This window comes from Semicossyphus pulcher, unplaced genomic scaffold, assembly GCF_022749685.1.
Source record: "Semicossyphus pulcher isolate SPU_LCO1_2020_fin unplaced genomic scaffold, fSemPul1.0.p SCAF_5, whole genome shotgun sequence".
Classification (NCBI taxonomy): domain Eukaryota; kingdom Metazoa; phylum Chordata; class Actinopteri; order Labriformes; family Labridae; genus Semicossyphus; species Semicossyphus pulcher.
In genome coordinates, this window is record NW_027211726.1 from 14,438,657 (window position 1) to 14,466,190 (window position 27,534).

Sequence of the window (27,534 nt, forward strand, 5' to 3'; positions counted from 1 at the left end):
AAACAAAATCTCTGACTTGCAGGTAAGAGATGCTTATTTTAGAGCTGTAATTCTCAAGTGGGGGTGGGTTAGGGTTGTTGTTAGGGCAGACATCCCTGAGTGAACTCCTGTGGGGTTATGGAGGGAAGAGTTTAACATATTTGACTTTGAGCAGAGGAAACTAAAGTACAAAAGCTACTTTTTTGAACATTCACCCTCTCTGTTCAAGCATTTCACACAAAATTTGTCTGGAGAAAACATCCCAAACGTAAAGTTTGATCAGACAAAGGCCTCACATAAGTCACAGCATTGTATAAAACGCATGTCTCTAATGTTTAACTTTGTGGGGGTGGTGAGGAGAGTGGGGATTGGGGCTGGGGGTTGGGATCTGTCATTTACATAAAAATTTGGGAACTACCACTTTTTTTTTGTCCTCAAGCATCTCCTGAAAATCGTTTTTCATTAAAATGTGCCTGTTTTTGGCTAACACAAGTTAAACTACCACAGTACATAAAATGTGTAGCGTCATAAGATTGTGACAGGAAAAACTATCTAAAGCCTCATGGAGTTTAAGCTATAGACATGTGGTCTACATAGATATAGTATGAAAAGGTAGGATTTAAAATGCTACCAACATAGGAGAAGTTTAAGCTAACATTTTCTCCACCCTTGTTCTCTTACAATGCCACTGATATACTTCACCCTCTCGTGTTTAAACGCTCCATTTTGGTAATATCGCTATTAACTGTTAATTTAAATGTCCAGAAATACATAATAAGACGGTAAAAGAATACGGAGTGTGTATATTTGGCAGTGTTTTGTGTTTAGGGTTGTCTCACCGTCATTTTGAAGTTGCCGCTGAATGCAGAGGGCCGTGATAGGCTGACAGGCTGAGGCTGGGGAAGAAAGGAGCTGCTCTCAGTCAGTAGAGCAGTGCCGCTGGAGAGCTCTCCCGTCGACCGCAGGCTCCAGCTAAAAAAAGACGTGACACCTAACGTTTTATTTTGTAATTTTATTTATTAATTACTCGTCGTTTCGTCACCTCGAGCAAGATGTAACTTTGTCGACACCACCTCCAGTATATTCATGTATTTGAAAAGAGCCGGGAGCGAGTGCGCAGAGACGAGAAGCCGAGCTGTTTTGGCGAATGGAACTTATTGTGCATTTGTTTTGACTATGTTATCCCCAAGTGAGTTTGGCTTCGGTCCGTCTCTGTCCGCCGTCGACCCTTGAATTGTGGGATTTACATCCGAATAGTTTAAGGGAGACGCCGAAGGAGGATTCTGCAAAGCCAGCGAGCTTTTCCTACGGAGCCGGGGATTTAAATCGTCATTTGGTTGTGCTCCGGGAGAGGCGAGAGTCAAAGAAAGAAATTCATGTGGCCATTCTCTCTATAGCCAAACATTTTTGGGGATTGCATAATGAGCAAGGAAAGACCTAAGAGGAATATCATTCAAAAGAAATACGTAAGTACAAACCATATATTTGCCTTTATTGCTCTCAAATGCGACCGCTCTATTCAAGTTTGCCTTGCTCGTGTCGATGAAAATGCATAAACTTTCATCACGGACTGTGAAGGTTACCATCAGGCTGCTTGTGTAGTATTTGGGTCAAATATCCTTTAAAGGGCAACGCTTATAAGTTCGCCAAACGTGTTAACAATTACATGCTTTTTATTTAAAGAGACAGCAATGTTTATTCAGTGTCTGTGTTGCAGCGTTTCTTCGACATCAGACATGTTTTAGGCTATTTGAACATCGGGTGCTTTGGGGGCTGCTTCGCTCATTTTGAATCGTTTTGGGGGGATGCACAGTATGTCTTGGCTACGTGATAAAGTCATAAAAGGTTTTAAATTAAAGGACTTGGCGAAGTGTTTTCAGAAAAGGCTTTTGTTCGCTCTCCATTTCTTCCTATTCAGAGCCGTGAAGACAAGCCTGTCGGCCATGGCTCAGCTATTTCGGCTTCCATTTCGTCCCATGCTGAGCATTTTATCTCCGCTTTTAAACCGAGCTTTTACCTTGTGAATGTAAAGCCAGTCTCCAGCTAAAGCTTATGTTAATGTCCAGGATAGCGTTGTGTGTGTCGGCGCTGTTGTGTTGTTGCTGTAGGGCTGGCAAACCGACATGTTTCGCGGACTGTTGTGGCTCTTTAATTTTCTCCATAAAGAGTGAGGGAGAGCAGGAGGAAAGGGGGTCATGCAATTCAGCATTTTCGTCATTTCCAACACTTGAGACGGCGTGGGGACACTCTGAGGTTGTTGTTAGGCTGTTTTATTAACTATAAGCCCTATTATCAATGAGAAGTCTTCCAGGGTCTCAGTCCTTTCTCAGGTCTCCGTGTGACCTCTGTGAACGAGCAGATATTGCAGCAGCCCGCTGAGGGATAACTCCATTTTTGCAATACTACGGGGGATTAGCTTACAAGCGTCTAGGTCTCGTCCTCGGCTACCGAATTCACATTAAACTGCGCATTACATGCTCGGTGTGGCTGAGCACAGTGTTTCTGCATGATACAGTCTTTTTAACAGGGCTGTGTTCAGTCGCATTGCAGAGGCTCATGTATGAAGCGATACGAAGAAGCAACCATTTTCTTTCTGCAAGTAACACTGGTGAATTTCTGTGCAAGGAGGCTGTGATATAAAACAGTTTAGCTGAATGTTAGCTTAATTTGTAGTCCGGTGAGCACCTTTTTTGCCCTCCCTCGTGAACGAAACGCAGACTTTTAATCTTGTAAAGTGTAACTGGCTCAGCACATCACTGCACTAAGTTACCATGTATCGTTTTTCATGAAGACTACACGCTGCCCGGCCTCTTTTGTCTGCCTGGGCTTTAAAGTTTGTTGCACTTTTCGTGCATTCACAGATTGTTGCTGTGAATTATCGTCGCGCGCCTAATGGATACTTTGTTGCGTTTAATTGCACGAGGCATATCATGTCTGTTAATGCTGTGAGGCTGGAGTCAGCAGAGCTAACCGCCCCCACCCCCGTCCAAACAACACGTGGAGTGTCTCCTATAAAGTGTGTTAACTCCTGCAGACAGTTTGCATTATGAATAAATCTAAAGCAGAACAATTTGACACACGTTTGTATGCTGAAGGACAATATTGCTAAAGGCCAAACTGAGCAACAGGTTTGCACGAGCAAGAAAACAATTAGACTACATTTAAAAGTGCGGATTTCCATGCATTCTTGGGTGCCTCTTATTCAAGTGGGGGTTTTCCTGTCTCTCCTAAGTAAAGAGAATTTAATAGTGTTATCAATTAGAGCTTCTGCTTATAATAATCTGGCTTTTCCCCCCTGCGATGACCTTTCTCAGTTCAAGTGTTCACATCATTTTGCCTGCATGGTGATTGTACACATCCTGGTTAAAATAGAGAGCAAATAGATACACCATTTTAAAAAAACAACCTTCAAGGGAGCATTTGTTTGAGCACTTTTGCAAAGCTTTCCACTGAAGAAGGGAGAAGAAAAAAAAAAAAGCCCCTCTCTTACAAATGATGTCATTGTAACACATCTGTATGTCTTTTTATTGGAAACATACATTCCTGTTACCGGTAAACGTATGGGCTTCAACTTTCATTTGCAGTCAAGCAACACGAATGTGAGTCATCCCAAAGAAGACAGACAGATGTGTCTTGTGTTTGACGTTTATGCTGGTTGTTTAACATCCCCTGAAGTATTCTCTGTGGTAATCGGAGCCGCCTTTTTGGATATTCAAATAGGCGAGCGACTTTCCTTTACTTGAGAGGTAGATTCAGTTGCGCTGACATTAAGTTGATTGAATGTTGCGCAGAAAAACATAGATTATTTTTGATTATTGGAAAATATCCTGCAAGTCTTCCTCTGAATTGAGGAAACAGGATGTACCATAGAATTAGTGACTAACTAAAAAAAAGTCCCCACTTCAAATTGAGCTTCAAGGGCCATCAGTGTCTGCTCTCTAAAATGGGATGAGCTTTTTTTGTATTTGGTCTATTCATAACCAACTATTCATAACCACATAAGTGCTGGGGGAATGGTTTGTCTGTATGCCCGACTGCAGGATGCATGTTTCTGTCTGCTGTGTGTGTGTGTGTGTGTGTGTGTGTTTGCATGTGTGTCACATCTGTCGTGTGTTTTTTCGGCAGCTGCAGTTAATGTATAAAGTCTGGTCGGGACCAAATAAGGCTCACAAACGTGCATTTCTACAACAACCTGGAGGAGTCCAGATCCCCAAGTCCCCCCTCTGGGCTTTGAGACAGGACTCTTGGCCCCTACTGATCCCCCCTCCCCCCTCTCCAGCCCCCCCCCTTAATTAGCGTAAGACAATTATACATGCTTGGCTTAACCATTTCCCCTGAAACACGGGTGTGAGTTGTAACCCCCCCACCCCCTGCATCCCACAAACACCAACTATCTGCCATTGATATTAAAATTCAACAGTCATAAAATGATTGAAACAGGGGGATGAGTCATTTTTAATAAATGCAAACAGGGTTTTTTCTAGAATTGATAGCCGCCAATATAAAGAGAAAAGCCAAAAAGCCCAAAGATGCCTCGTTACTACTGTCAGGTTGCGTGACGCTGCAGGAGCAAGCAAGAGCACTTATTCTCCATTTCCCCGATGACGAGCTAAAAATCATATCTGTTTTCTTAATTTGTCGCTTCTTTTCAAGCCAGCGGCCGAGGCTAGGTGCTGTGTGAGGACCGAGGTAGCAGGCGCTAACGTGCAGCAGTGTTGTCCTGTCTAACGAAACATGACACACACTGTGTGTGTGTGTGTGTGTTTGTGAATGAGTGTAAGCGAGACTAGCAGGAGAGCTTCGGCAGAGAGCAGCTCCGTGCAGCCAGGGCCATTTTGTGCAGAGTCGGCTCTTCCTGTAGGCCCCAGCTGGGGCTAGGCCTCCGATTCAAAGGTTGTGTGTGTGTGTGTGAGAGTGCGTGTTTGTGTGCACGCATGGTGTGTGTGGGACAAGCACAGCTGCTGCAGGGGCCTTTACAAATGTAAAGAGGCTGTCAGTGTTTGTTTCATCAGGCGCACAACTGATGAGGGCCAAGTTGAAAATCCATTGCACTGTGAGTGTGTGCGCTGAGCGTGCACAAAAAGAGGAAACAAAAATAGAGAGCGGGGGCAGAATGGGGAGTGCAAAGGCACAGGCTCTCCCCCTCCTCTCCTCCTTTTCCTCTCTTTATCTCCCTGTCTCTCTGTCTCTGTCTCGCTCCCTCGTTCTCGGCCTGTCCAAATGAAATGTGGGCCTCATGTAGGACCATGAAGAGAGGGTCACAGGGTTGTTTTTTCACCGTGCCTGAGCCTCAATGCGCTTCATTTAACCTTATGTTTCAATGCAAATTCTTCTTTCATAAGCCCCCTTCTCCTCACGTGTGCAACATGGCAGGGTTCACTTTGCAACCTCCCTGTCACTATGGCTACCAGGGCAAACCGAAGTGTACCGTGGCAAAAGCAGCGTTTCACTGCCTGTTTATGCGACCACGTTCGCTATGGTTACGTTCCACGTGGCACCTGTGAAAGACACTACGGTGGAAGATAAAAGTGCTTTCCATATGTGCGAGTTCATTGTGTGTGTGTCGCAGGTTTGAAAAGCAGCAGGATGTGGCAGAGATAGCTGTAAACAAAAGGCAACAGAGGATAATCCTTTCTAATTTGAAAGAAACATCACTCTGCTTTATTATTTTTTATTCACCAATGGGGAAAAATCAAAGCGGGGCTACTTTGATTACGCTGCCAAACTGTATCAGCGTGGCATAAAAGTAACTGCCAAGAATATAGAAAGTCCTCATGAAGATTAGCTGCCAGCGAATTACACACAATGGAAAATAAGTGAAGCAAACCAGGAGCCTGTGTCACACACAGTTTGCAGAGAAGAACATAAAGTGAATTATACATTTCAGACAACACACAACTAGATTTGTCCGCTGCGTTTTTTTTCCTTTCTTTGTGCTTTTGTGAAAATTGAATTTACACTGCACGGAAATTTGTCAGTTAATTGAACATTGCTTTAACAGTTTAGTGTCGGAGCAGAGAGGAAGCGGTCCTTCCCACGCTGCAGGCGCAGCCTCGCGTCCCTCCGGTCTCTTCTCTCCTCTCGCGGGTCTCTGCTGACTCGACAGCCGCTGCCAGAAAAAAATTTTCAGGGAGTGAAGTTGGCTCGCCCATCCTCTTTTAATTCAGCGTTATTTATTTATGTATTTATTAAACTTGTGCTGAAATGAGGAGAAGGGAGCCCTTTTTTCCCCCCTTTAAATAAAGCCTGCTTTGCCAAAAGAGAGTTTACTGCATCATTACTGGCGCTGTGCGAGCTGCCGGCTTCAATTTGGAGCGGCGATGGATGTTCAGCGGGCCAAATGTATCAGCACTCGGCTCTTTTCTCCCCGACATAAAAAACACACTCTCTCCCGATTTACCCTTTACTGTCTCCCTCTGATTCTCAGTATTATGTCACACACACATACACGGCACAAACTCCTGTTATGCAATATGACCTTTCTCTCTTATCAGCTGTTGACATTGAGCACAATCTCCGGGTCTTTGCTGGCACCAGCACACACACTCACACACGTAGTCAAAGGTCTTTTAGGTATGCACCTGCAGTCAGTAGGTGAGAGTAACCGGTTTTGAGGCCACCCCTTGCAAGCCGTCTTGTAGACATCAGCACCCAGTGAAGGCTACTTACAGGAATGATGACATAAAGATGGGCGTGACCGTCTTTGTTTTACAGTATGAGCTGTAAAACACACCTACACACACATCTCATGACAGAAGCACTCAGATAGTTGACACAAGGATTGGTTGGACACTGCAGTTGTGGACAGCCAATGCAATCCAAGTGTGTATGCATGTGTCACGTAGACCACGTGCGCTCCCTACGTGCACGTCTTCATTCTGCCGAGTGATTTATATCCTCCTGCTCCTGTGGGTTCGGACGATGGGGCGGGCGGAGGGGGGCGAGACAGCTGGTCAGGCCCTGCGAGAGGCCCTATGTGTGTGTATGTGGACACGCATGCTCGCTCATGCGCATGGGTGTGTGTGTGTGTGTGAATGAGTGAGTGGTTGCCACAGCTTATCCGTTCAGGATCCCTATGAAGCTGAATCAACACTTTAGCTTTGTCTTTGGTGTGGCCTTGCAGGCTTTACGGAGGCCCGTGAAGGACATTCAGCATTAGCAGAGTGAAAAGAAAGCAATTGAGCTCTTTATTTGCTCATCATTTATTTCTGTCAATCAATTAAAAGGTTGTTGTTTTTTAAATACACACAATAATCATCCAAATCTTCAGGTAGCTTTTGTTGCTAGTTCAGTTTACAGCTTAGCCCCGAGCTTCCCTTTTTAATCTCCGTAAGCTGAAATAGGAGGCAGGTTTTTGAATGGCCTGCGCTATCGTAGCTTAGCCTGGCATTAGCTTTTAATGACCATTATGTACATCTCTCTGACAACCTCTTGACCGCCCCCCCCCCCCCCCCCCCCCCGCTCGCCTCCTCCCTCGCTCTTCATCTCAACTACATCAGTTTAATAAACACTCCTTACATTTTCATCCCGCGGTCAATCCCATCTGATCCCCTATTGTGACACCGTCGTCTTTACACATCCAGTGAATTAAGCCTCTGGGGATGAAGCAACAGAGCAGAGGCTCAGGCTGTATCGATCCGCCATTACTCCCGCTCTCTTTCTGCCCGGAATACCACAGTTTCGCTGTCGAACATGTGCCGGTAAAGCAACGCCGTAAAATGTCTCGGCTGCGGCGCTGAGATGAGGAAATCCTGCAGCGGTTTGGTCTTGTAAGGAAAATGCTGACTTATCTGACTTTGTGTGACGATATCTGGTTGCACTGTGTCACCATGTCAGCTTTATCATGCTGTGTACACTCATAACAGTCGTTGTTGTGCATTACGACCTCACAAGCTTTCTATAATCTATGAATCATTCTTTTTATGGTGGAGCTGCTTGTTTCCACCTGCCGCTCTGCTCGACATCCCTCTCTCGTGGACTCTCTCATGAGGGCATTTTCCTGTGCTAACTTTTTTTTATATTTGACTATTAATACCCCTCTTTCCCCCCTCCGCCACTCATTTGTGCCTCTCCAGCATGCATGGCTAGCTAGTCGCGGAACGGTGACCTCTGTTCTGTTAAAGCGCTCTCGAACGCAACCCTTTTCACCAAGCATTTGGCCCCTTGCGAGGGAGGCCTTAATTCAGGATGGCAGTCACCCCCCTCCCTCCATCCCTCTCTCCCTCCTCTATCCCACAACTAGGGGAGTAATGAGCCAGTGGAGCAAAGTGGCTGGGTGACCACTGTTGCTGCCTAATCTCTACTTTTCAGCCCTCGCTGGACGATGACGGGGGTGAAAAAAAAAGCAGAAAATGTTGCAAATACAAAGCTTATTGATTAAAGGCAGAGTAGAAGTTGGGAATCGTGTGCCGTCTTGATTCAGAGCAAGATGGCCGCTACCAGAAAAGGTGTTAACTGCTTCTGGCCCAATTCAGCCTGCCAAGCTGTGTTTGGAGGATTGACAAGCGCACGTTTTTAAAGCTGAAGCACGCTCGGTGGAGGGGGTATCGGTGTTGCGGCTCTCATGTGAGAAAAGGGGAGAAACAGGAGGAGGAGGAGGTGGTGGGTGGTTGAGGGCCGTGAGAGTCAGAATAAACGCTTTATTTGATTCGCAGGTCAATATATACACACTCTGTTTGCGTCTATCCTACATCCTCCACCCTGCCACGAGAAACGCATTACTTCCCCCCTCATCTTGTCTTGTAATAGAATACTGAGTGGATTCCCCCCCCCCCCCCCCCGTCCTCTCCTCTCCTCTCCTCCACTCCATCTCTCTCACCTCCTCCCTCCACACTCGCGGTGTTACTCAGCGCGCCCACAAAGAGAGCAAAGAGGCGTCGGGAGCTGTTCTGTGGGATAGCGGAAGAAGCAGAGGGAGGAGCACGCGCTCGACGGACAGGATCTGCACCCACTTTTAATTTGCGCCCAGCGCGTTTGTGTGCGATGATCGTTTCCTTGAAAGATCAGCCCTGCTTAGCGACATGATGAGGTTGTTGCAGCTCTCCTCTCTCTCTCGCTTTCCCGCTCGGTCGGCATCTCGCATTCTTCCACCCGTTTTTGTTTGGATTTGGTCTGCCAAAAGGAAACTTTGGAATCCTCTCCGGTTTGATCTTACACAGCTGTGTGAATTAACCCCGTCCAACAGCAACGCTGCCAAACACACACACCCCAACATACTAACATACATAATCTCGCCCTCTGGGTCTGTCATTTCGCTTGTGGTGAATCGTGTCTTTGCTGGAATTCCTTCACTAAAATTAGATTTAAAGAGCGGTTGGTTTGTCTATCATCCTACATTAGTTTTTATAGTAACTTGTTTTTATTTGCCGTAACATTCATTGTTACGTTGTTCTATGAAGCACTTTGGGGCTGTCCTTAGGGTTCCCCTTATTGTTACTCCCATAAATGAAGCACAGTATGAAAAGCAGCATGAACCGACAAGAGTCAGCACAGAAACATTGATTTTCTTCTTCTCTTTTTTTGCCTATTGATCTTTTTTTGAGCAATAGGTGCTTTTTAAGTTTTTTCCACCGAGAGAAGCCTAGTGTGAGTCAAAGGTATTGTCCCCCCCCCCTCTGTTTTTAACCTCTGCTCAATAGATGAGGGGCTTTTCTAATTCTCCCGGCTGCCTGATTTCCTCCAGGCCTCACAGCAGGGAGCTCGAGTGCATGGTACACTGAGGGAAGGGCGCCAGAGTCTGGGCTGAATGTCTGGCCGGCCTCCCCTGGCCCTGGATCAAACATCACAAGGCCCGGGGCAGAGGGAGGGAGGGAGAGGGAGGGAGGCCGGCTCAGGAAATCACAACCTGTGATCGTAAGGGAGAAGAAATCCAAGAGGATTGAAATAATCAAATTAGTCACCTTCTCAAGTGGAATATCCTCGGCGAAGGCAGTGAAGGCACGGCCTATGTACTGAAAATAACCCTCTGCAAAAGCAAAAGCTGACGTTAAGTCGACTGTTTTTGGCTTTAATTGTTTAAGACAGGAAATGAGATAACCACTGGCTGTCTCCAGGCCCCGACTTTCACACATCTGAAATGAGTAATGCAGGTGTTTTTTAACACTACAACCAAAACAAACTCATCACCAGCGAGGTCTCTGATCGCGTCTTCCTCTTTGCTTTGGCGCTACATCTCACGAGGGTGTGGAACCAGATGAAGTGTGAAGTCGGCCTGTTGTTGGAGCATCTGGTTCCTGGAGTTATTTCAGGGGAAGTTACTCGATCTGTCTTTGCAATCATGTGAGTCACAGAAATCAAGTGTGTAACCGTGAAACTGAGATAATGTAGCTGAGAGGGGGAATTTTATGTACACATTTGATAAACTGTGTTGAAAAACATGTAGAAATATGCAAATGTAAGATTTGAATCGCATCTGAGCACGTAGTAATCCTGGTAGGGAAAGTGGTCGTGCTTTTATTTTGATTTTCATAGTCCACATCTTCTTCATGCTGTTTCTCATTTCGTCACCTGATTGTGTCGTATTACTCGGCTTGTGACACACGTCCAGTAAATTCCAATATTCTCAGGAAACTGTTGAACTTTCACAATTTGTGATGTTGGCCCATTTCCTGACAGTAGATCAGTCATTTCATAATTATCGACAGTCGTTTTCACTTTGGCGAAAACACCACCATTCGAGTCGCTGAAATCAAGAGTGGAATTTCATATTACTCATAGCGCTCAGTCGCGTATGACGGGTTGTTATTCTGGTCTTAATTCGTATCGAGTTCTGAGGAAGAGGACTGACGCATTAATTCATTATATACCTTATTCATGCTAACAACACAAACAGGGTGTAGACATCATCACAATGTCTGTTCCATCATGCTTAGTGATCCTGGCTGTGACTCTTGATTTTAATTAAAGCAGCTGTGGCTTGCATCTTTATGTAGCACAGAATCTTTTGCATGATTATTTTGCAGCAAACAACCTGAAACTAAATTACAACGGGGAGTTAATTCACCCTGAACCACCGGTTTCACTTTATCTCCCTCAGTCTCATTTGCCTTTTTCATTTCGAGTGTCTGTAGGGATCCCAAAACATCAGTGTCTAAAACCAAAACTTAACACGTGCCTCGATGCGACGTTTTGGTGTGTGAAGAATATGTTTTTGGAGTGTTAACCCTTTGATAACTGAGGCTAAATGACTAAACTCACAGTTCTAACGCCTGTAATTGGATAGAATGAACATAAGGGCCTGTCTCCACTAACGGCATTTTTTGCACTTATTTAACTTTTTCAAAATCAATGCAGTTCAGCGTTTTCAGTGCTCGGCGTGCGAAGAGCAAAATCACCCTGTTTGTTGTCGTTGCGCTCTCAGTTGAAAACAATTCAACTTTTGCAACACTGCTGCGCTCGCCACTGTCACTTCTCCCTTACCTGGCCAATTAAAATCAAGAAGAGGCGGGACTTCTGGTATCAACTTTGTCAGCAACAATGGCGGAGGTGAAGCTAATCCTCTCATGTTGTCGAGGGTACAATTTCCAGGTGTAGAGCTGCTGCTAACGCTAACGCTGCTAATTGTTTTTGCATTTTCGTTGTTAATAGGAAATCAAAATATTAAGCATGCAGAGCAATTTAAAACAGACTACCAAGGGAAGAGGAAATTTCGTAACCTAGCAACAGTAAGCGCTCCGACATTGAGGTCGTGGGCGCTGCCAGCGCAAAAAAAAATGCTGTTAGTGGACACAGGCCCTAAATGTTGTAAACATGATTATACCTAGACGTTAAATATGCAAAAACAATCACCCAGTCAGAAAGAATCCGATCATGTCTGACATGGCAGGTCTTTCCAGGAAAAGGCCCACTAACAATAAGCATTGACCACAACCTGGGTGGGCTGCATGTCTGATGACGAACTAGAGCTTTGACTCAGAGCGTTATTGCACAGCACGTTAAATCACTGATAACTCATTTTGGCACAGTGTGTGAGGGTGAGAAACTAACACAATCTATTGCGCTTGATGTACTGCAACATTATTGATGGATACGTTTGACTCAGACGGAATTAATCCAGTAATGAAGTTATGTAATTTGGACGATTACGGGTCGGCCAAGTGACTCAAACACAAACCATAGATGCTAAATGTGCCAACAAAGCATGTGCCCTTTTTTTCTTAAGCTACGCCTTGTTTTGTCTGAGCTTGGACCTACATTCATTTCTTTCACTTCCTCCCTTTGAGGTCAATTACCAGTGATAGAGTCAGCACTACACGTGTGGGTGCCCCCTCTCTCTCTGTCTCTCTCTCTTGTGTGGGTTTCTCGCTACACTGACGCCTTCTAATCGCCCCTCATGCATCACCGTCATTCTTCATCCCCACTGTACCAACGCTATTATTCACCTCTTTCTCACACTCCATCTTTACCGCTCGTCCATTTCTTTTACGCACAATCTTTCCTTTACCTTTTCTCTCGATCTGTATGCTCCCTTTCTCTTTCTCTCTCTCTCTCTCTCTCCCCTGTATTTTCTCCGTCTCGTGCCCCCTTTCTCTGGCCCCTTACAGGCCTCGGAGACTTTGCCTTTGTGTGCGATCGCGGTGTAAGTGGAGCAAAGGGGTGGGGTGAGGTATTCGGGTTTTGTCCCAAGCTGTGAGGTGAAAATCATTTCTTAATTGCCTCTTGTCTTTTTTTTTATTGTGCCAGCGGTTGTGCCAGGGAACGGACTCCTGGGCCCGCACTACAACTCCCCGAGCAGAGGAACTCCCTCAGCCTAAGCCCTGGCTTTGTTTCATAACGTTCTGTGGCTACAGTGTAATCTGCAGTCATACAGCAACACACACACACACACACCGACACACACAAACGGAGGCTTTAAAAAGGCTTAAGATGTTGGACACAGCAGAATACAGAGAAAATAAGCTTTGGATGTAGCACTGTGAGGTCGAGGTGAGGTGTAAATGAGTAGTTGTGCTGCATTGTAAATTGAGTGTACTTCAGTGTGAAGCACAGTTGTTGTTTTGTCTGCGATCCTGATGGAACATTTGTGAACAGTTTGAGCTGTTGCTGCTTTTTGTCACACATATTGTGCATTGTATTAAAATGTTGTGTGTGTGTGTGGATAACAGCAGCTTGGCTTTCAACACAACTTCTTGCAGCTGTCGTCACTCTAAGATGTGCGGGGCCTATTTTATGCAATAACAATGTCATTATTGTTTATGGCTTCCCTATGTGAGTTTTTCTCTAATACAAGTAACGTCTGGCTTTACGCCCAGTTTTTTTCCTTTTAAAAAGTTGGATGTTAATAAAGTTCTGACTTTTTGCCTCCCCATACCGACGCTGATACCTCAACTTGAGTATCAGCTGATATTGAGTAACCCTCTGTTACCAGGGCGATTAAAAACATCCACATTATTGCAGGGTTAATATTGGCAGCTGTCTTAGATTTAGTCTTAGTTTTAAGACGAAAATACTTCTTAATTTTAGTCACATTTAAGTCATTTTTATAGTTTTAGTCAACGAAAATTTTAGTCCAGTTTTAGTCTTTACTTTTAGTCAAAACGTTTTCTCTTTTGAAACTAATTCAATTATCCTAGTACAGGTTCAATCTGCTGTGAAGTCCATTTATCCGTCCTTACATTAATTGTTTCCTGACGATATCTGCACGTCCAATATAGGCCTCGCTCCTCAGCTGAGGTAATGTGCAGGGCTTGACATTAGCACTCGCTAATCTGCCAAATGCAGGTAGAAGTGGGCAGTGGTCACTCTTTCTAGCGACTTTGGTGGGTGGAATTCATACATATACAAACACACACGCACGTTTTTAAAAATTGCAGTCTGAAAATGCATCTGAATTTATAAACTCATTGCATTGTGTGACACTACGAACCTACAACTCCCACGAGCACTACCCGCACTCAGTATTGCCTTGTGTTTGCGCGCCAGTGGAAGAAGAAGCCCCTGTGAAGAATCAAAATGTGGCGGCACGTCACAGGTGTTACAAAGCCCGGAGAGCAGACAACACAGATAAGAGAACTTAATGAAAAATGAAGAGGAGACGAAGAAAAAGAAAAGGAGGTCAGGTCGAGATTGGCTGGAATATGATCCAGCGAAGAAAATAATGTAGCTTCGCTGACTGTGACAAGGTGAAGAAAACAAAAACTGTAGCTCGTAACTTCAGAAAACCACTCGCGACATTGGCTAGTGCACAAGAAATGTTAAGCCCTGGTTATATTTAGTCTGTATGGAAACTTTTGGAGCGTAAGTCTCGAAAACAAAACAAATGTGTCGTCAGAGTTTCTATCAACAATCTATTTTTAGCTCGTCGACGTCTCATCTTCATGGAAAAAAGGTTGTTGACAAACATTTTTCGTCACGGTTTTTGTTAATGAAATGAACACTGTATTGGTGGAAAGATAGTCATGTTAGCTTTGGTCTGGTCTCGGTGCATTTACTCGCAGTGCGGTGCTATCGGAGGCCGATACTGATACTGCTATAGGAGCAACTTTAATTGTAACGCTAGATTCAAATATAGATTTGCCTCTTGCTTAAAAAGCTTTGACTTTTACACCCCCTCCTGTCTTTTACTATCTTCATTCTGTCGATGGAGTCTGAAGCTTATCTACTGAATGTCCTCAGCAGCACTCATTTCTACGGCTCTTATCTCGGAGGTTAATATTTCGGCATTGCGGTTCAGAGACTGCAACAGTCTGCACAAGTCAGGAACTCCCTTCAATGTTGTTAAACCATCTGTAACATTAAATCCCCTCCCCATAATCAAAGCACATGTTTAATCCGGGTCAGGCGGCTGGTGCTGGAGCCGGTTCTGATGACGTGTGTGGACCATGAGACGGGTTGGCTGTAACGCCCTGAAGGTGGTGCCTATGTGACTGTGGTCGGGGCCTCAGTGCTTCAGCCTTTCCTGTCAACTGTCAGCGCAGCGCTGCGTTGGCGTCCATTAACCACCACACTAACTGGTAATCTTATCTCCCTGACAATCAGCATTAGGGTTCAGCCGGCTGCCGGTTAACCCTTTCGAGGCCAGAGCACAGGCTGCGTTTTTCTTTGGTCCCCAGTGGGGCAACACTGCGTACTGAGGGGAAGTGTTGTCATTTGGGGGTTTAAACTCTGGCTTGTTGAAAAGAGGCCCGAACAGTTTGATTGACAGGGTCACATTCTGCACAGGATCAGTCTGTCGGAGCTGCTCGGACACAGAAGGAGCTTATCTCCCCTCTTGCATCCTCCCTCACAAAGACGAGGTATGAATTTTGGAGCAGGTACTTCCTGGCTGCTTGACGCACTCCCACGTCTCCCTCCCTCCCTCCCTCCGAGTCTGTCTCGCTCCCACTCCCCCCTTTAATTTCACTCGGGCCGCAATATCCTACCTAGTCCCTGATTGTTGTTTTCAGAGAGCTGGAGCCGCCGTTTGTTGTAACATAATCATTTAGTCTCCCTCCCGCAGTTCTGGCAAGCTGCACGCTGAAATCTATCCACCGCTCATTTTTATGTGGAGCGAATGTGTTGTAGCTGCTGCGACTGCTGCTGGCTCACCTTTTTTTCTCCACGCTGTATTTACTTGTGTAGATGGATATCTCCCCCTGCTAAACATTTGAGAGATGACACATGTTACGTACACGTTTAATATACCCCCAGAGGTCACGCTTGTGGATTTGATTAGCGCGGCTGAAATATGATTGTTGTGATATCGAGTGGCTTGGCCTATATTGAATTTTTAATCTCGGCGTCGACTTCGGCTTGTGTGATGTTCTGTTTCTCCTGATGGCTGTTGTTGGAACGGGAATAAAAGACATTTTTTTTGCACCTGCATTGAATTAGTGTAGTTGAATGTGACAAATAAAGGGCGGCTTTCAAGGTTAATACAGAGGCCTCATTGTGGCGTCATAACTGGAAAATACAAGAGGTTATTAAGGTGATTTAAACTCTGGTCAGACATGCTGACTCTGAGTGTCTACAGGATTTAACACCTCGTTTTCTGTCCTGTTAGTTGCACACAAACCTGCTCTGCATTTGTGCATTTGTTATCAGTAAGTGAAACTATCACCCGTCCACACCAACCTTAAATAAATAAATAAACCCTCACGCAGCTCTAAATCTATTATTCACTTGTCTTGTTATTGCGTCTGTAGCACAAGCTAAATCCCATTGATTAGTCCCTGTTACTTGTGTCGCAGGCAGGGGCACCGCACGGGGAGGAGGCGGGGGTAACCCTGATCGATTGTGGGGGGCCCCGGAGCAGCACGGGGGCCCTGTAACATGACAGGGATTAGATATTTATTGTTTCAGGCCCGGAGTGAGCTGTTGACACGAGGCCCGGCGTTCCTAGCTGTTCCTTGTGCGGCCGCAAGATCACTGAAATGTATTTTCCTCCGACCTCTTTTCCTCTCTTCATACACAGATTTAAATGTCAGCTACGTAAAGAAGCCGTCTTCCTGCTTCTCTGCTAAGAAATGTCTGCATGTCTTTAAGTTGCAGATCTCCGAGCTTGCACGGTTTATCATCCTCTCGCCATAAAACTGATCTTTTTCTCCTCCGCACTGCGAGAACACCAAACGGTCTTGCGGGGAATTGGATAAGTTCCTTGTAAACGCGTCTCGAGCTCGACAGCCAGTTTGCATACGATTTACATAAACGAGGGTGTTGATGTATGAATAACTTGTCAAACTGATTGATTCATGAAGGCGGCTGTCACTCACTGGTGGAGTTTATTCTGAGCGTGCTCGGCCTCACCCATCAGCAGCTGACTGACTGACTGACTGATAACCGATGCGGGGTTATCGAGTTAAATCTGCCTCCATTTCCTTCCTCGATTCCACTCGTTTCAACGTGGCTTAGCTTGTTTTCAGTACTGGACTCGATTTATCTAATAAGACGAGAGAGAAAACCCTTATGGGGCAAATGTTCTGCATGTTAAGGAAGTGAATATATATCCATTGACAGGCAGCGATGCCTTTTTCCTTCAATTTCCCTTTGTCCCTTTTCTTTGCCTTCTCCCTCTCTCCTTTTGTATCCCTCTAGCTGCTAGGTGTTATCAATGCAGCTATTGTCAGGGCTGAAAGAGCAGGGGGGGGCTCATGAGACCCTCTGACAATGGGCACATGCTTGCCCCCTCTGTGGGCTTCCTGCGTTGTGTGTGTGTGTGTGTGTGTGGTGGTTGGAGGTCTGCGATAAGGCCTTTGTGTGTTTGGGAAGCACCTCTCTTTCCTGTCGTATTCACCTGATTTTGCTGCAGGTGTTTGGCACAGACGGTTAAGATCAACCAGCCATGAACCCCTGACTGTGGCAAAACTACACCACAGCTGCTTGGTAATGTTATACGGCACTGATTTATCAAGGGACTTCATGTGTATCAAGTTGTAGCTGGAAACTACCTGCAACTCTGATTTAAGGAGCTTCTAATGCAGAAGGTCCATCTGAAAACGTCCTCATTTTACAGACTGAAACTTTGCACCTAGACTCCATTTCTGAAGCTGTAATTTAAGACAACCTTTCAATTAGAATCAATAAAAATGAAGCCAAGCAAGTATCCAGTGGGTTTTTATTTGTGATGAGAAATGTCCCTAAAGGAGCCATCGCGCTTGTGTAGCCGAAGAGGCAAACATGTCGTCTGTATTCACAGACTGTGGTTGCTTTTGTTGGCTGAATTGCAGTTGACGTAAGGCTGACCCGTGTGTTGAAAGACCACACTCAAAAGAGTTCAGGTGTTACAAACATACCAACAAGTGCCCCAGACAGAGGCCAAGACGAGGTTAGTGATGTTTGAAGCTCTTTCAAGAGAAGAAGAAAATTGGTGCTCCAGCTCTCTCTGAGTTTTTAAGTATTTTCTCTAAGTAAGCCAGCCGACAAGGTTGTTTTTTTGGTCAAAGCAGCGTCCCTCCTGTCAGAAGAGGATCATGGGAAAGAATAAAAAATGATGGCATTTCTTCTGAGCACCTGAAGGTTTAAAAGGACGCACTCTCAGGACGTATTCCTGCTTCTAATTTCTCCTCGCTGTATTATTCTCACGCACGCAAACAGACAAGATGGCTGCTTGAGGCTGTTAACACCTCTCGTCTACAGAAGGGGGCCTCTTTTTGTTGCCATCTCCTCACCACAGGAAAGAGAGGCGGGGGCGAGTGTGTGGTTAGAGCCCCCTCTTGATCCTAAACATTCCCATCATGCGAGCGGCTTTATTGCAGAGTTTATGTTGAGTGCGAGCGTGCCCAGCGTTTGCCTCAGAGTGACGGTAAAGAAGTAGGTCAGCGAAGGGACCCCGTTCAACCCGAGCCGAGCCGCGCGTGCGTGTGTGCACATATGTACTTGTGTGCGAGTGTGTGGGCATGTGTAGCGCAGTGTGTAATTTGTTTCCTTCCGCCAGGAACCAGCCTAACCTCCCCCGGCTTCCACAGCATCAGGCAAGTGTGTGTGTATTTCTGTGTGTGTGTGTGTGATGGCTCTGTTCAATGTCGCTGTGAGCTACAGAGTCAGCAGTCGTCTGCAGACTGACAGCCAAAGGATACAAGAGGACCGGACACTGTTTTTGAGACAGAACAAGTGTGTGTTGGAGATTCAGAGAAAGACAGACGGGCGCTGGCATGTGAGGGGAGTAAAGAAGTGGAGAGGAAGACTTAAATACTAGACGAGCGAATTCTCTTCGCCTCTCATGCTCACTCACTCATTTCACAGCACGCTGCTGTTGTTAGGGGACGGCTGAGCTGCTCCACCCCTTCCCCCCCTACGAGCCAATCCTCTATCATATTCCTCCCCGTCCTGCCGTCTGATTGGTGGGCTGTCTGAGCCAGTGGAATAAAGTGGGATTGATGGGTAATCTGGGACTGGAAGTGGGGGGGAGAGAGGACAGATCTCTGAGTAGGGGTAAGGTAAGACGGACTCTGACTCTGGGACAGGGCAAGGATACGATCATGGCAGTGGAATTACAAAACGTGTAGGCTTAATTTACCATTTTGCTTTTAAGGTTTGTCTTTTTTAGCAAAATGTAACCACCCAAATACAGAATAACTTTATGCAAAATGCTAAAATTTGCAAGTAATGCAGAAGCATGTCCCCATTAAGAATAGGTTAATCATCGCTCCTAACCCAGTAAATGCAACATGCACCTCTGTCACATGTGCTACCGAATGCACAGCACGGAAACTTCTATTCCCAAACATCCCCTTGATGATGCCTCCACGGGGTTTGCCAAATCTGGAGGTTGACTGCCTCTTCACACAAGCTCTTCCTTTTAATACAGGAACTGAGAATGGGCAGGGAAATTATTTTAGCTACACATTCGGGGAAAAATATAATCATCTTGCAAAACCGTGGACTTCCGGGAGACTTGGTGGGATATATATATACATATATATGTAGAGAGAGAGAGAGCGAGAGAACTGAAGGCCTTGGCAGAGGGTAAAAGCCAGGCCTGCACAGTCTCCCCCCTGGGTATTGTCATGGCTCTGAATGGCTAATGGGAAGTGAAACCAGAGCAGGAGATTGCTCCGTAATGGCTGCTGAGCTATGTCCTTGGCTATGTTGTACACCATACTAGAGCTGCATTTTGTTGAACTGTGTTTGCATATTTAGCGGAGGTTATCAATGTCCAACAATGTATAAAATGAATACCAAAACAAACACTTAAAATCCAAGTTGAAAATCTTTTCATCTCTTTTCTTAAGGTTGATGTTTCGATCTTTTTCTTCAGTATTAGTTGGTTGGACACACTCACATTTAAGCTATTAAAGTATTAACAGCATGCTGTACATGATAACACCAGCATGTTTAAAGTTGTCCTTAATTTCCTGTCCCACATTCGTGTCAGTGTGTACATCGCACCGCTCGCACCTCTTTAAGATGCCTTTAACGTCCAAATGAATATAGATGAGCGAAGAGATCAGCGCGTCTTCAAATCAATGGCCTGCCAAATACAATAAAATCCGCTGCTCGCTACCAGTCACATCAATAAAACATTGATTTGGAAACGCAGGCGTTTTGTTGAAGCTCTTTACTCCCTCCTCTCCTCCTCCTGAGCGACTTCAGCTCAGGAAAACTTTAAACATGTGTTGTCTGTATTTGTTTTAGCTTCAACTTGCATGAATCATTGGCTTTTGTTCAGCAAGCAAATCAGATTTGTTTCCCAAATTAGATCATGAGACAGATTGTTTGCAGTGTTATTTGCGAGTTATCAGATTAGACTGAGTGACTCCAGATATCAACAACCGATCAGCATGGGTAGCGGCCTTCAAACAGGAAAGTATGAGAAATAGAGATCCATCATATGGCCTTCTGAAACCCTCCAAAACACCCTGGTGCACACCTTACTCTGTCCTTATTGTGTTATGTTATGAAAGACTCTGAGTCATGTGACGTTCAGACTGCAAAGCATCCAGCAGACTCTGATTGGAACTGCTGCCAGACCCACTCTAATGACGGACGTTATTTCCCTTCATTTGTCCTGACTTGCTTAACTAAACCTGGATACTATCTGAAAGCCAAAATAGACAAATTAGTTCATATAGGGAAGTGTCTTTCACTTTCACCGAGACTGGCTGCTAGTCTGAAACCTTCAGTGTAGGTTGTGTCTTGTCACAAATCTGTTAACGGTCTCTAAAAAATCCAAAAAGTGAACAAACTATTAAAAACAAAAGTTTTCCATTACGTTGTTATTGTTCTCGTAACTGTTGAGTTTCCATTACAGTCACTGCTGTTGATACAAATATGTCATCATATCTGTATTTTTGCCTACACCTTTACTCAGACGCACAAAAGAAGCAGAAATCCCCATGTTTTGTGTAACTGGGAAGAGATCAGAGAAACTACATCATCTCGTCTCGCAAAGCACTCTTTTCTCTCTTGTTTTCTTTCTGAAATGACTCGGCTGCCACAAACCACAAACTTTCACACCGTCGAGAGGAGAAAGTGTGTGCTGTGTTTTTCAGAGGAGTCCCATAAGAGCCAACACCGTGTCCCCTTTTTTTTTTTTAAAGCTGAAACCTGAAGGAATTAAAAGGGCTGAGTCAACGGTCCAGCAACTCTGAATAAGCTCAGAGGATAAACAGGCCCCAAGTTAATTATTCAAACCAGCGGGAGAGATGCTTGGCATGCAAACATGCACAGGGTTTCCCCAGGGATAGTGCAGGGGCCTTCTGCTTGGTTTGGTCATGCAAACTACTTTGAATGGGAACTAAAAGACAGTAACGGTAAATATCAGCGCACATGTACGATTCCCTGGGAATAAACTTCAATCTGACTTTCTGAATGTCAACTGAAAACCTTTATCGTTAGTCAGATTTTCTTGCTTGATTTTCAGATAATTTTCTAGTCTGAGTCATCCCCTACAGCACCTCTTCCTCCTCTGCAGCACTGACAGGAAGATTACCTGATTTCAGATTAGTTTCATTATGACACAACTTGCAAGTAACAGCCTTCCATCACCACTGAACATCAAGAGCTCAGAAGGGGAAATCTCTGCTACGTCACCAATGGGTTTCCAAAAAGTAGTCACATCCCGGACCTCTTGCCTCTTGATTGCCAGCTAATAGATTCCACGAAGCGTTACATTTTCGCACATTTCTTATACAGTAAATTGGCTCCTTACACTGTGACTTCAAACATACAGTGGTGGAAAATGGCCTATTTTATAGCAGTAGTTAGTAACAAAACCTGACATTTGCCCCAGTATGGTGCTACTGTCTTTGATCCCACTTATCTGTGGATAACAAAAGAGAAACGGCACCATACTGTGTCTATAGAGCAAGCCACATCATTATGTTCTTGTACATGGTAATTTAAGAGAACTTGTGTTTGTGTATGCGACTCAAAGTGACAGGGTGCGTAGGTGTGTGCGAGCAGGAGAGGAGTGTTTGTTAGAAAGGCCCTATTTTTTTTCTCTCACTGTATAGGCTTTCCATCGACTCGGGAGCTATTCACTTTACCGGGAAAGTGGTGGATGTGACCCAGGTGGTAAATGGGGGGGGTGAGAACAAGAGGGAGCGGAGTCAGTACACACGTAAACGCACTGACACATACTCCTCCGATGTGATGAGCAAAGCTGAGCTGATGCAGAGCCACACACTCACACGCACTCCTCCATTGTGATGAGCTGTACTGATATGATGAAATGCTCAGAGTCACAGCGGGGGAGCCATATCCCAGCTGTCATTGCGGTATGACCTGGACTGATCGCTGGGAAGTCACGGGGCTGACGCAAAGAGACAACCTTTTACTCAGAAATTCAGACCTACGGACAATTTTAGAGTCACCAACGAACCTAACAGTCTTTGGACTGTGGGGGGAAGCCTGAGTACCTGGTGAGAGCCCACGCATGCACGGGGAGAACATGCGAACTCCACACAGAAAGGCTCTTGTCCAAACTGGGATTCAAACAAGGAACTTCTAGCTGTAAGGCGACAGAACTAACCTCTGCCTGTGGATTAAGATGTGAGAAAGCAAATGTCCAGTTGATCAGGACATTAAACGAACTCTATCATGCAAGCCCCCGAGTAAGAAGCCCGTTGACTGAGCCTAACGGTAGCCAAGCAGGTATTGTACAGACCAATCACAGCAGGCGAGTGGGCGTGTTGAAGAAGCTCACGTTGCACTCTTTTTTTTGCTCCCCTCGGTTGCCTGTTTATGGTTTTCCACTCTTGCATTTGTAGGTCCTTTTTATGTTATAGTGACATCAACGCAAGCAATGTAACCATTACAGAAGAGTCCTTCTCCTTCCGCATGCTCAACCCAGGTGCATACCCTCCCCTATACCAAAAGTAGTACTTTCAGCAGTTGTGAGTAGGCCTCACATTGACAAACTACAGCTGTTTGTTACATGTGTGAAAGGACGAGTCTGGACCCGATTCTCTGGACAATGTTTGGAGTTCACTTGTGAAAACGGCTCAAGACAATCCATAATTAATTTGCCAGGTTTTGAAGAGTGCTGTTTGTGGTGTCTGTCGTCCTTGAACGCAACACACAAAGGAAATGTGGAGAATCAGTCACAGCTGGAAATCGTTGAAACGGAAAAATCTCAGCTAACAGAAGAATCAAGTGATAAATCTTTGGAAAACATGTTTTCTGTCTGCCAATTTAATTGACAGCTCCTTTCTGAAGTCCCAGTTTGATTGACGTCTAACTGGTGTTAATGCACATTAGTTCTACCTGATACTACCTTCCAAACCAGCATGCTTACGTAGTGTACAGTTCTGTTGCAAGTATAGTGTGGATTTAAGACACAGTTCTTGCCCCCTACAGTCATGGGAGTGTATCTGTATCTGCTAGCCATAGCACCACATGTGGGTGGCTGGCCGGCTTACAATGGCTTCAGTGTACCGGCCTCGCTCCTCACTGAGTCCTCACTGTACTCGCTGCACACACAGAGAATTCCTGGATCTGTCTGACAGGATACCATCCCTCCCCCACGCTCCAAGGCTGTAGTGGGAAAGAGAACGGGACTGGAGAGCGAGATCGCAGAACGAGGGGGAAACCCTGACAATCAATGGGAAAAAAATTCCTCAGTCCCTCACTTAGTGGTTGTATTGCCAAAATACACAGGTCTCCTGCGATTTACATCATCCTACAGCAACGCATAGGGGATTGATTGTGTGGGAAACAATTTTGGGAAGTGGAAGAGAGTGGGGAAAAAAAACATTCAAGGACGCTTTTCGTGTTGTGCATGTGGTTTGCGTGGCTATCAGGGTAGCCGGAGTTGAAATCAGCCTTCCCGCTACTTACAGAGTTTTTGCCTTGTGGCACCTTTTGCAAGGAGATGGTAGAGGAAAGGCAGAAAAAGGTGGCTGGTAAAGAAAGACAGAAAGGGGGAGTCGAGATTTGAGGGATAAGGAAAAAGAGAGAACGGATGTAGAGAGAAAAAGAGACTACAAGAGGAAGGGAGGGAGAAAAGCTGAGATCAATGGCCATTCCCTGAATAACGGATGTTAGCAGCGGCAGCTCTCTGGCCTGCCTTCCGCTGTGTGCAGACACTGGCAGTTAACCTGTCTCCAGCGAGCAGGAACACTTCTCTGTGTGAGCTCACACACACATTTAATCTCACACACAGACACTCCCCTATGGCCTCCCCTCGACTAATTCTGCTGCTTTTGCTGCCTGGTCTGGTTAGAGACTGTGTTAGCTCCAGTCTCCCAGACTGCTCCTGTGGTCAATAAATCCCCAGAGCCTCCTGGGAGTTGTGGTTTTAGAGGGCGAGAGTCACTGTGCCCCCCGCCCCAACCCTCTTCCTTACCCCCAACTCAGAGGCCGTGTAGAGTTCATGCACAGCCTGGAAACATTACAGCAAGCCTCTTTTTTTTAAGATACAGATGTCTTTTTTTTTAATTTCTTGCTATCTTGTGAAATATTTTCTCGACTTCTCTTACTCTCCGCTGTCAGGTTTCTCAGGTCAAACGGAGCGCTTAGCCCCAGGAATCCAAGGAATGTCAGCATAGACTTTAACATCTCAGCATAAACACACACACACCTAATGCCACGTCACTGTCGGCACAACACATTTCTCCCCTATTGATTTACCTTTCCTCCCACTCCTCTGTCAATGTGAAATGAAAGGGACACAATAGATTAAGATTGATTATTTTGTGCTGAGACGAATGTGAACATTTTTCTCCAGTGCCACACTATGATTGATTGCTTTCAGTGACCCTTTGTCTCGGGCGGAAAGAGAAGCGAGTCTGTACACACGGGGCATATGGGTGGTGAGCTTTTAGGGCAGGATAAACGCATTGCAAATCACTTTGAACTTGTTTCTCCTGCTCAGCAGAGATAAGGATACATGCTGAAACACACATTTGATTGTCTTTACATGCTCTCTGCTGCTTTGTGGGTGAAATCTACAAACAACAGTCTGAATTCAAGGCCAATGCAAAGTGGCATTTGAGTGGAAGATCTGTCAAAGCCATGGTCTAATGCCCTAAAAGTGCTCTACCCTGCTGTAACACTCTCCTCGGCTCTCTGGCGCTTGTCCAACTTCTGTTAGTGGGTGGGTGTGAGAGAGACAGAGAAAGGGAGAGAAAAAAATCTTGATCATAACAAGGAAGAAGATATGAGGAAGGATAGAGAGGCAAGAAATTCCTGCGATGCTGCTATCATGAGGAAGGAGGGTCGTATGCTGGGTTTAATTAAGCATTCAAGTCTTTCTTCTCATTGGGGGAGATACATTTGGAATTGAAATAGTTGCTCGCACCAAAGATGTTCTCTCTTCTTAGTGCATAAATACAGAGTTCATAAGCATCCTGACTACAGTTAGTGCCTTGTCAAAATGCTGAAGCAACCAGCGCATCTCGGAAAAGCTTGCAGCAGCATGCATGACCAGTGGAACATCTTTCTTTCTGCACAGAACCTGTCAACTCTATTTCTTAAAGCTTGATGAAAACTCCCCCACACAGAATCCATTAGCACAACTTTTCCCCGGCACACTTGAAGCCGTTCCCCTCTCGTGTCTTTCTGCCGATTCCAGCATACCGAACGTTTCCTCATGAGAAACCTCCTCTGGGTTTCATTAAATAATGACGCTGACATGAAAGAGTGATTCAGGGTGATTCTGACTCAGACCTGGATTCACCTCTGACAACCCTCCATCCCTCGCTCTCCCGTCTCTCCCTCCCTTCCCCCGTCCTTGCATCACCATAAGTCATTTTCTGTGTGTGATTTTTATAACCGTAGCAGGTCACTGCACCGTGTCACTGACACACATTTGAGTCAGCTAAGTGATTTCCTGCATGCCGCTTATCCGCAATAAAAGACCTCAGGCTTTGTTGTGGTTTTTCGTAGTGGCGTCATTTTCCTGAGACAAACACGAGGAAACCCCTGGAGGTATTTCCCAGACGCATCATGGCACGGATTGATGATGTAATGGATTGAACTGCTATGAGGTTACCAGACTGAAAGATCTTTGGAGATAAACACCAAACTCTGGCTTTGGTTAAACTGCGTCTTCTGTTCTCATTACTATTAGCTTTGCAGTTTGTCATTGCGGTATGACCCATCCTTTTGACTATCCGGTTCCAAGATAAAGACAGACGGTAATTATGGCCAAGAAAAGACCTATCATTGGGTGGACGCACCACAGCACACACAACAGGGTAGAATAGCGCTGAAAGGACGATACACAGCCAAGGATTTTGGGTGATATTAAACAGATTGTTACAGCGTGGTCTGTGGTGAATGTCTAAATCTCATTTGTGGTTCAGTGTGCTTCTGTGTCTTGTAGCTTGTCTGAGTCACGGCAGCACTTTGTGTTAGACTTAAAGACAGAGATGCCACCAACTATTAATCACTTTTGAAAGGATTTCAAATGGGTTACAAACTCCCCACCACCACCGTAGAGGTATATATTGCATAGGTCCCTCTTGCTGGGATTCAGTGTTTTATTTGGAACCCATTTGGCTTGAGTCATTCCGAAGACCCACTTAAGTGGTCAGCCTATAAATCGAGAGGGGTTTAATGTGTTCGGGACGCCATGTGAAGTGTTTTTATGACAATACCCAGACAGCCTTGAGTTGAAACAAGTGAGCTGGCTTCTCTGCTGCTAGCTCGCTCTTCTTGCCTCCCTCATTCATCGCCCCCCCCTTTACCTGCAGTACTTACACATCCCTCACCCGACCAGTGCTCTTTGGGTTATTTAGGTCTGTCTTTGAGCTTGCTTTGATCCTTCCTAGTAAAGCCCCCACCCGTTACCCCTTGCACATGGCCGATGATTAAACAAAGGGTCAAAGAGTTTGGTCGAGGAAGTTGTCTGTTTGTGTGTACTTGTGAGAGTGTGTGAGCATGCATTTGTGTCTAAGGGATTTGATGGTGATGATGTTATCCTTTGGATGATAGTCTTTGGGGATCTGTTTAGGCAGGCCAGAAGGGTATGAGAGATTTGCAGATGTCCAAGGAATTCATGTGGCCTTCCCAAAAGACCATCAAAAGAAGATAAAAAAATATACTGTCATTGATTTCATACCAGGGAGTGAATGTAAAAGGAGGTTAATGGCTACTGCCAGAACCAGGGTGTCTTGCTTTGTCTTTTTAAAAAGTGGGGACACTCTGAGTGCAGAGCAGGAATGCAGTTTAGTCTACGATGCGGAAGCACTGATGGTCTTATATGGATTTATTGCAGGCAGGGGAGCTTTGAGTGCAGCGCTGGGGGATTATTTCAAAGCTTTTTGTTGGCTTTGGAATGTACAATGTTTGGATCACGCTCACTCCAGGGTACATCGGAGTTTTGGGTGTCCTCCAAACTGGACACCTCTCTTGAACAATGTTAAATCAGGTAGTCATTGAGGATACGTTTATATGGGAAAGGATTGTATATAGAATGAAGCGGCTGCACTCCAAATTTCCAGCTGTAACACAGTCCATTACACATGACATAAAGCTGTTTGTAGTGTTGCCAAAAACTCTCATGAAATAGACCATTAACGTACAGAATTGCATCGTCGGCATAGGAAGAGATGGTCCCAAGTGTGCTGCACTGACGTGTACAAATACTTTAATACTTGATCAAAAGAAAAATAAATCTGCTTCTGGTTTAGACCTTCTCCTCTGACGCTGTGTGTGTTTGTATGTGTGTTTCCGTGAGTGTATCCGTCCAACAAG

General features: G+C 45.3%; 1 protein-coding gene across 1 annotated transcript in view; it reads left to right on the forward strand.

The window, feature by feature from the left end:
• The first annotated feature begins 926 nt into the window (after window positions 1-926).
• jarid2b (jumonji and AT-rich interaction domain containing 2b) overlaps window positions 927-27,534 on the forward strand; it is a 105,638-nt gene continuing 79,030 nt past the window's right edge. The window contains exon 1 of the mRNA XM_069681053.1: window positions 927-1,445. Coding sequence (XP_069537154.1) covers window positions 1,401-1,445 — 45 coding nt within the window. The 5' untranslated portion in view covers window positions 927-1,400. The remainder of the gene's footprint in view (window positions 1,446-27,534) is intronic.